The sequence below is a fragment of the Salvelinus alpinus genome, chromosome 17 (assembly GCF_045679555.1).
Source record: "Salvelinus alpinus chromosome 17, SLU_Salpinus.1, whole genome shotgun sequence".
NCBI classification, from domain to species: domain Eukaryota; kingdom Metazoa; phylum Chordata; class Actinopteri; order Salmoniformes; family Salmonidae; genus Salvelinus; species Salvelinus alpinus.
The window spans coordinates 22,598,856-22,608,924 of record NC_092102.1 but is presented as its reverse complement, the minus strand read 5'-3'; the positions used below and the strand labels follow the sequence as shown (position 1 = coordinate 22,608,924).

The window sequence follows — 10,069 nt, the reverse complement described above, 5'->3', positions numbered from 1 at the left end:
TCACACTTAATGTTAGCATTTATTGCTTCATATGAATACGGTGTTGAAAGACCAATCTACAGAGACTTTCACAAAGGCAGTGAACATGTATTACAATCTACAAAATCTTCTTTACAGAAATATTAAAATCCTAATATATAAAAAGGACAGTTGCAGAAACAAGATATGGCAGCCAGTAAACGCTCCAAATCAAAACAAGCTTCTTGTTATTCCATGTGACAGCAGTAGCGATCATTTTGTGCTGAGATTTAAAGTTGAATTTAGTTGATATGGATGTCTGAAGTTTAAGAAAGATGTCATTCAATTAAAAAGATTGTGATAATTAAAATGCCATGTTTCCACATCTTTTGATTAAAGATGCAGTCCAGAATCTTAAGCACAACAAATGAGTAACATATTGTACGATTTGGATTAGTAACATATCATAAGAATACAAAAATTAAAAGCAGGATGTAGCATAACATACAAAATGGATGAGACAATACACAAAAAGCAGGGATCAAGTTTGGCTCATGAGCACTACTTTCAAAACAAATTATACAAAAGTTCTGGACCTTCACTTTAAATCTGACAGAAAAATTCCATCTCAGCCAAAACAGAAATGGAAAGCATTGTTGTAACAGTCTGTTTGAGGTTGAGTTTTTGAAGTGTTTCTCTTAATTTCTGCTTTGGCCACAAATACAAGAACAGGACAAGTTAACAGATTAGCTTTTCAAAGTGAAATTTTCACTGGACAGTTTAAAGCATTTGGTTCACAGCTATATCTCTATTGTTCAATCATAGTACATGAGGAGGATTGGTTGCAATCCATGGTTTCTGTATGTTTACTTTGCAAGACTAGCAAACTTGCAGGGCTTCCAGTGGTTTTATGCTACAGATGTCATGGCCAGTTTTCTATACTTTACATTTCAAAGTGCGAAAAACTAACACACTAAAAACAAAACATAGCTGTAAACGGTCACTTTACCCAGGGAAAACCCAAGGCATCCCACAGATCCAGAGAACCTAACTGGGCCGGCAAACATGAAACATTCACCACAGATGAAGATCACAAACACTGAATAATGACTGATCCTTCTACATCACAATGTTAATCAAGCAGCTTTGGAATTGGCGTCTAAAATAGCAGTTCATATTAAAATAACAGTGATAAAGGCATTTAATGTGTAAATGAATGCCACAGGCTTGAAAAAAACCTAGCTGGAGGGGATCTTAAATTACGTTTTTAAAATCAGACTGGCCGTCAGGAGGTGGGTGGGTCATAAGGCGTGAGGAGACCCGAGGCCTCACAAAAAGCCCCCCTGTCCTGGGAGACAACAGGTCCACATTGGTACAGAGATCTCCTGGGTGTGTTACAGTATCATACAGTGTAAAATAATGTCGGGTGGCCCTCACGTTAGTCCTGTTCCATGGGCTCATCTGCGGTCTCTGGGCTTTCTAACCTGTTTTCTGCAGCAGCGCCTTCTGCCGACGACTCAACTTTACTTCTGGGAGAGGAAGATGGGACAGGCTCTTCACTGGGTGCTCCCTCCCCATTGCTGCTACTGACTGGGTCACTGTAATCCCCTTCCCCCTGTTCCCCTAAACGTAGATTCTTCCCTGACTGAGCAAGCTGCCCCTCTGACTGGTCCATGGTGCTGTCACTTTTTAGACTGTTGGTAGGGCCAGACTCAGCCTCTCTCTCTGATGTCTCCGCTGTCTCTTCCTCAAAGGGCTCTTCTGTCTGAGTGCTAGAAGGCTCTGGGGGACAGAAGGCAAGAACACAATTATATCCTTCCATAAATCAATTCATCCAGTTTAACAATGTTATTCTTGGACCCATGTCAAATTTTCCCTTTCACAAGCTTAGGCTGTGTTTAGACAGGCAGCCCAATTCTGATATTTTTTTCCACTAAATTTGTCTTTTGACCAAATCAGACCAGGGCTGAAAAATATCTGATGTGAAAATATGTGATTGGTGAAAATAGGAATTAGTGGAAAGAAGATCAGAATTGGGCTGCCTGTGTAAATACAGCCATATAGTGTTATTTGAAAATGCCCCATTGTTCAAAAAAAGTACCATGATCGTCTGTGGTGAGCATATCAGCAGACTTGTCTTTTTCTTCCTCGACAATGTCTGTTGACGATTCTGGCTTGTCTGATGAGCTTTGGGCAGGTTCAGGACAGGACATCTCCTTGTCTACCTCCTCATCTTCATCCATGTCTTTGTCAAACTTCAGCCTTTTCACTTCATGGCTCTCTGCCTCCGTTGCATCCTCTTCTGGATGCTTGGTCTTCATCAGACTGATTTTTGTGGTATTACTTTCCGATACTGAGGAATCACTAAAGAAAGCTTCAAAACATCAAAACTAGTTGCTAAGTCTTAACATTTACAGCATTATATTTTGGCTGACAGTCACCTGGATTCACACAATGCTAGTTACCTGACAACATGCTCCTCTTGTTCTGTGAGTGGCTCCTTATCATCTGTGCTGTCAGGGAGACCGTTTGTAGCCAGAGAGGTGGATAGCAATAGCTTTGGTCTGTTCAGTGGCCTTGGGGTGCCTGGTCCATTTATATTCCTACCATAAGGAGAGAAGAAATAATCTCTATGCAAAATCCAATACGCTTTCATACAATCATATTATTGCAATTGAATCCAATTATACTGAACAAAAATATAAACGTAACATGTAAAGTGTTGGTCCTATGTGCTGAAATAAAAGTAGCCAGTAATTTTCCATACTTTTCTGAAAAGTGTTGTGCACAAATGTGTTTACATCCCTGTTAGTGAGCATTTCTCCTTTGCCAAGAGAATCCATCCACTTGACAGGTGTGGCATATCAAGAAGTGGATTAAACAGCATGATCATTACAGAGGTGCACCTTGTGCTGGGGACAAGAAAAGGCCAAATGTGCAGTTGTCACAACACAATGCCACAGATGTTTCAAGTTGAGGGAGAGTGCAATTGGCATGCTGACTGTATGAATTTCCACCAGAGCTGTTGCCAGAGAATTGAATGTTCATTTGTCTACCATAAGCCGCCTCCAATGTCCTTTTAGAGAATTTGGAGGCAGACCACGTGTAACAACACCAGCCCAGGACCTCCACATCAAGCTTCTTAACCTGCAGGATCGTGTGAGACCAGCCACCCAGACAGCTGTTGAAACTGTGGGTTTGCACAACCAAAGAATTTCTGCATAAACTGTCAGGAACAGAGTCAGGGAAGCTCATCTGCGTGCTTGTCATCCTCACCAGGGTCTGACGCCTGACTGCAGTTCAGTGTCGTAACCGACTTCAGTGGGAAAATGCTCACCTTCGATGGCCACTGGCAGGCTGGAGAAGTGTGCTCTTCACGGATGAATCCCGGTTTCAACTGTACCGGGCAGATGGCGTCGTGTGGGCGAGCGGTTTGCTGATGTTAACTTTGTGAACAGAGTGCCCCATGGTGGCGGTGGGGTTATGGTATGGGCAGGCATAAGCTACGGACAATGAACACAATTGCATTTTACCGATGGCAATTTGAATGCACAGAGATACCGTGAAGAGATCCTGAGGCCCACTACCGCGATCACCTCATGTTTCAGCATGTTAACACACAGCCCCATGTCACTAGGATCTGTACACAATTCCTGGAAGCTGAAAATGTCCCAGTTCTTCCATGGCCTGCATACTCACCAGACATGTCACCCATTGAGCATGTTTGGGATGCTCTGGATCGACAGCGTGTTCCAGTTCCCGCCAATATCCAGCAACTTCGCACAGCTACTGAAGAGGAGAAAGACAACATTCCATAGGCCACAATGAACAGCCTGATCAACTCTATGCGAAGGAGATGTGTCGCGCTGCATGAGGCAAATGGTGATCACACCAGATACTGACTGGTTTTCTGATCCACGCCCCCACCCTTTTTTTTAAGGTATCTGTGACGAACAGATGCATATCTGTATTCCCAGTCATATGAAGTCCATAGATTAGGGTCTAATGAATGCATTTCAATCAAATATTTGTCAAATATTTGAAATCGATGCACGTTGCGTTTATATTTTTGTTCAGTGTAATAACAAGGAGATTAACTACACTGCCACCCAGCATATTTGGTATGAGTAAATTACTAAACCTTCTCCCCCTATGTTCAGGGATGCCTGGAATGAAAGACTGCTGGGTTTTATTGGGGTTCCCCACCCATTTTATGTTATAAATGTAGATAAATTGCATAACTGAACATCAACCATTGACACGTAGGTAGCGCTCACCTTTCTGAATAAATAGAGGTATTGCCAGGGAACATCCCTCCATTCATTTTGTTTACACTGGTTGCCCCATTTTTCCTTTGAAAGAGGCAGAGTGAGTCAGCAAATCCACATGACTGTTAGCCTACCCAAAATGATTTGATAGACAGCTTTGAAGCTGACTCATTTTACATTACATTTTAGTCATTTAGCAGACGCTCTTATCCAGAGCGACTTACAGTAGAGTGCATACATTTTATTACATTATTTTTTTTTTTACATACTGAGACAAGGATATCCCTACCGGCCAAACCCTCCCTACCGGCCAAACCCTCCCTAACCCGGACGACGCTATGCCAATTGTGCGTCGCCCCACGGATCTCCCGGTTGCGGCCGGCTGCGACAGAGCCTGGGCGCGAACCCAGAGACTCTAGTGGCGCAGCTAGCACTGCGATGCAGTGCCCTAGACCACTGCGCCACCCGGGAGATGCACCCGGGAGACTCCAACTTTAAAGTATGTTTTGCTATAAAAAGTGGTAGGTAGAGAAACATGATATAATACTTACTCCGAGGTAGGATATACAGAGCTGACCACCATCACATTCTGCAAAATATAAACAATACCATCAAACTCCAAGCATGTGTATTGTATACAAACACAAGCAATTTTAAACTTGTTAAAAATAAGCCATGCGAGAATGCATTATTCATTCAAATTAACACAAGGACATGTATTTGTGACATACAATACCAGTCAAAAGTTCACACACCTACTCATTCAAGGGTTTTTCTTTATTTTTAATTGTAGAATAATAGTGAAGACATCAAAACTACAAACATATGGAATCATGTAGTAAATCCCCCCCCCCAAAAATTCAACAAATCAAAATATATTTTATATTTGAGATTCTTCAAAATTGCCACCCTTTGCCTTGACAGATTTGCACACTCTTGGCATTCTCAACCAGCTTCATGAGGTAGTCACCTGGAATGCATTTCAATTAACTGGTGTGCCTTCTTAAAAGGACATTTATGGAATTTATTTCCTTCTTAATGCTTTTGAGCCAATAAGTTGTGTTGTGACATGGTAGGGGTGATATACAAAAGATGGTCTTTTATCAAATAGGGCTAAGTCCATATTATGGAAAGAACAGCTCAAATAAGCAAAGAGAAAACGACAGTCCATCATTACGTTAAGACATGAAGGTTAGTCAATATGGAAAATTACAAGAACTTTGAAAGTTTCTTCAAGTGCAGTCACAAAAAACATCAAGTGCTATGATGAAACTGGCTCTCATGAGGACCGCCACAGGAAAGGAAGACCCAGAGGTACCTCTGCTGCAGAGGACAAGTTCATTAGAGTTACCAGCCTCAGAAATTGCAGCCCAGATAAATGCCTCAGAGTTCAAGTAAGAGACACATCAACATCAACTGTTCAGAGGAGAGTGCGTGAATCAGGCCTTATTGGTCAAATTACTGCAAAGAAACCACTACTAAAAGGAGCAATGGACATTAGACCGGTCGAAATTTGTCCTTTGGTCTGATGCGTCCAAATTAGAAATCTTTGGTTCCAACCGCCGTGTCTTTGTGAGAAGCAGAATAGGTGAACAGATGATCTCTGCATGTGTGGTTCACACTGTGAAGCATGGAGGTGGATTGATGGTGCTTTGCTGGTGACACTGATTTATTTAGAATTCAAGGCACACTTAACCAGCATGGCTACCACAGCAATCTGCAGTGATACGCCATCCCATCTGGTTTGCTCTTATGGAGACTATCATTTGTTTTTGAACAGGACAATGATCCAACACACCTCCAGGCTGTGTAAGGGCTATTTGACCAAGAAGGAGAGTGATGGAGGGTTGCATCAGATGACCTGGCCTCCACAATCACCCAACCTCAACCCAATTGAGATGGTTTGGGATGAGTTGGACCACAGAGTGAAGGAAAAGCAGCAAAGTGCTCAGCATATGTGGGAAATCCAAGACTGTTGGAAAAGCATTCATAAAAGAAGCTGGTCGACAGAATGCCAAGAGTGTGCAAAGCTGTCATCAAAGCAAAGGGTGGCTACTTTGAAGAATCTCAAATATTGTTTAAAACTTTTTTGGTTACTACATGATTACATGTGTTATTTCATAGTTTTGATGTCTTCACAATTATTCTACAATGTAGAAAATAGTTAAAATAAAGAAAAACCTTTGAATGAATAGGTGTGTCCAAACTTTTGACTGGTACTGTAGGTATCCTTAATAGGGTGAGTACCCTGGGGGCGTATTCATTGCGCCGATTCAGTTGCAAAATGTTTATTAAAACAGAAGCAAACTGAACGAAAACTGTGAAGGACGTACCTGAATTTGTCCAATAGAAACTCCAATTTTGGCTAAAGATCACACCTCATATTTAAAAAAAACCATTATGGTAAACAATCTCAGAAACAGTGATGATACTTACCTTCTCCACTCCCCTGAGGAACTTGGCTGTTCCAGTGTAGTTCCTCTTAGGGTCAGTAAGTAACTCACACAGACGCTGGATGGTGAACGGAATACTGGAAAAGATAGTCAAAAAGGTATACTTTCCTCACGAGGCTGTACACAAGGCTACACAAAGGCATACTGGTAAAACAGGCATTAAAGGGAGACTTTTATTAAATGTCTCAGCACTGGACGACACTCACCCGTTGTACCCATCTACAATTTTGAGAATCCTTTCCTTCATCTCCTCAAAAGGAATGTACTCCACATTAGGATTGGATGGACCTCGCTGGTCTGGCGACAAGGTTCTGAAGTCATCCATTACTTTCTCAAGTTTAAACAGGAAATAACTTTTGAACTGTGACCATGAAATCCTGGAAGAGGAGAGACCAAAAAGTTATCCTCTCTTGGTCCGACACCGGATGGGATTCCTACGAAGCAGGTTTGAGGAGTTAGCGAGGTAACTTTGGTCAAAAGAGTTCAAATCGGGATAACCGGTCATACGAAAGTGGCTCACCTTTTAGCCAGGCACATTCAAATGGCGCAACAAATCCTTCTCTGGGGCAGGCTAATTCCCCTTACTCTGAATGAAATGACTGAGTCATGAGTTGAGGACCAATGAAATCAGATTCCCTCCCTCTTGCAAAGATTGCATCATCATCCCATTCATTTGAGGAAGACTGATTTAACAAAATATTTAATAAAATGTTTGTATAAAAAAAAAAATATATCACAGTAATGACAGAATGCATTTTAAACTTCACGCAATGTAACACCAAAGACAGCATTAACTATGAGATAAAATAAAGATGGCATTTCTAAAAGCCTATTTCACACCACAGCCTGCTGAATTTGCAAGATAACCTAGTTCATTTTCATTTCAGCACACATGAAAATGTAGGACCTGACTCGCCCATGGATTGAGGTTTCATCATTGTCTCAATTAAGAGTTTGGTGTTCGACTAGCCATGTATGACATACAAGTTACAAGACTGCTAGAGTTAGCAGCAGGCGGACAAGCAATATCCACCGTCATAGTATGGATGAAGCAGAGGACTTGTCATAGACCAGCACCACTACCACTCTTGTCAAGAGGGTGCAACAGTATCGACTTCCTAAGACGGCTGAAGAAATTCTGCATCACAGCATGGTAAGGGAATTGCTCCGTACACGACCACAAAGCCCTCCAGTATATCACTGGGACCGTGCTTCCACCCATCCAGGACATCACTCGAAATGGTGCCTGAGGAAGACACGCAGCATCATCAAGGACCCCCCCACCCACAAGCTGTTCTCTCCTCTACTGTCAGGCAGACCGTTTCTATCAGACCTCATACTCTGATACTGTCTCTGAGCCTGTTTGTATCTACAAGCCATCAGAGTGCTGAACACTTGAACTGACCACCTGCTCTGATTCTGTGCACATCACAACTGCTGCTACCATACTTACTACACTGCTCAATTTATACATCCCCAATACACATGTAAATATTGTATTATAAATTGTGCATTCCTGTATTATACTTATGCTAAAAAAAAAAATATATTCTACTGCCATTTACTTGTATTTACTTGCAAGAACCTGCAAGTAAACATTTCGATGGGCGATGCATACCATGCGTATCCCATACATAGGACTAATAAAACTTGAAACCTGGCTGGAATGTGAAGCTAACTGAAGCTGGTTAGCTTTAGAAAACCCAGAGTAGATCTAGCTTGCTTCGTGGGATACCTCTCTGGTTGCCTAGCCCATTCATAGACGCCAAGTACCTTTTGCGCCTATTGATGAAGGTATCTTCTTCCAAGGGGACCTTTGTTAAGAACCCCGACGCTTGCTCTAAATGTTAACATGCATCGCTTGCGGTATGGTTTTGGAAACATAAGGAACAAATCTTTCATATTAGCGAGAATTTTATTTTTAACAATGTTAAAATTACTGCACACCTTTATAGGGTTAGGGTTGCCACACAGCCATATTTCCACATTACAGCGCTTGTTTACGGACAAATCTGAGTCTCCGAACACCTGTGCATGAATGGAAGACAGATGCCACAAACGTGTTGTCACTTAAAAATAGTGTTGACTGCAACTGTGTTAAAACAGTGTACAGTACATCTGCATTTCACATTTATGAATATATTTTGATGTGATATGAAAGTAGAGGGATTTATATTTCTAGAACCATACCACAACTGAGAATCTATTCACTTTTTGATGGTGTATTTGGCTGTTTTGGTTTCGAGAGCCAATTCGACCTTTAAACAGAACGTGTAAGGTCCTTGGACTAAGGAATAGCATAAGGCTCCTTTAGTCCAATATTTGGTTAACTTCAGTCTCCTCCAACAAGACCTTGGTTTTGGTAGCATATCCAGAAATACATTTCAGCAATAAGTCTATCCATGAGTTGTAATTTACCAGCCTGTGCATTTCTATACTGAATTGACACATTGTCCATTCAATAGAAAATCGACTGGCACTTTAGGCTTATTTCTCAGACACTCACATCGTTTCTCCCGTTTTGGCGACATGAGACAGAAGTTGATCCAGGGCAGGACAGGCATCTTTCTTCCCTTTCTTCTCAAAGTCTGAACGTAGATAAGAAAATAGAAAACACTTATTCAAGTATGTAACGTTACAGCGTTGTAGTCCAGGGCAGAATTAGCTGCTCGGCAACCACAGGCTTTAAATAGCTAGCAAGCTGCAATCATATAATTAGGATAGCTACTAATTTCATAGAATCACCATGGCTGCAACTACCACATTCACCAACAAATAACGCTACCTAACTACAGTAGTTAACGCTAGTAGCAAATAAACGAGCTAACTAAACTAGAACACTTAACGTTAGCTTGCAAACTGTGGTCAACATAAGCTATAGTGACCTGCTAACGTTAACTAGACTAGAAACAAAATGTAACTAAGTGGGGGTGAAATAGCTTCAAGTCAACACACACATCAATATTGAATTATACATGTAGTTACGCTATCAAAATAAAATAGGCCTAGCGAGCCAAGTTAGTCAGCTAACAATTTCGACTGTTAGCTACAACTAGCCAAGTTCTCCATCCATCCAACGAGATAGCAAGCTAACTAGAATATATGCGGCTAAAGTAAACTTGTCAATTCCAATAACGTTACAGATACGGAAAAACAGCTAAAGTAAGTTGACTTACCCGTGAAAGCCTCCAAGAGTGTGTCAATTTCCATGGTTGTAACGTAAACTAGCCTATGGCAACTGATATCCCTTACAACAGCGACAGGAAACAGAAGAGGGGAAAGAATATATATATATTTTTAAATACCACTAGCTTCCTTAGCTAGCAACAACACATCCAGGTAACACACTTGCTAGCTACCCACTCAAGTGCACATGTCCGGGGTGGTGGT

The 10,069-nt window shown here is 41.5% G+C and overlaps 1 protein-coding gene across 1 annotated transcript; it reads right to left on the bottom strand.

The window, feature by feature from the left end:
• LOC139542527 (serine/threonine-protein phosphatase 4 regulatory subunit 2-A-like) lies at positions 1–10,055 on the bottom strand. The gene is made up of 9 exons (XM_071348081.1): positions 9,856–10,055; positions 9,186–9,267; positions 6,886–7,056; positions 6,663–6,756; positions 4,778–4,815; positions 4,236–4,310; positions 2,424–2,561; positions 2,060–2,322; positions 1–1,740 (listed from the first exon to the last, which is right to left on the bottom strand). Exons 1-9 carry the CDS (start codon positions 9,887–9,889, stop codon positions 1,397–1,399), a joined length of 1,239 nt encoding a protein of 412 aa, XP_071204182.1. The 5' UTR covers positions 9,890–10,055; the 3' UTR covers positions 1–1,396.
• Between the last annotated feature and the right edge of the window lie 14 nt (positions 10,056–10,069).

Bases quoted from the DNA above. Each gene is read 5' to 3' on its own strand.
- LOC139542527 (XM_071348081.1), bottom strand. From the start codon at position 9,889: ATGGAAATTGACACACTCTTGGAGGCTTTCACGG. The intron at 4,311-4,777 runs GTAAGTATTATA...CCTCTTTCAAAG, and splicing joins TCTGTATATCCTACCTCGGA to GAAAAATGGGGCAACCAGTG. The intron at 2,562-4,235 runs GTGAGCGCTACC...TCCTTATGGTAG, and splicing joins ACCTCTATTTATTCAGAAAG to GAATATAAATGGACCAGGCA.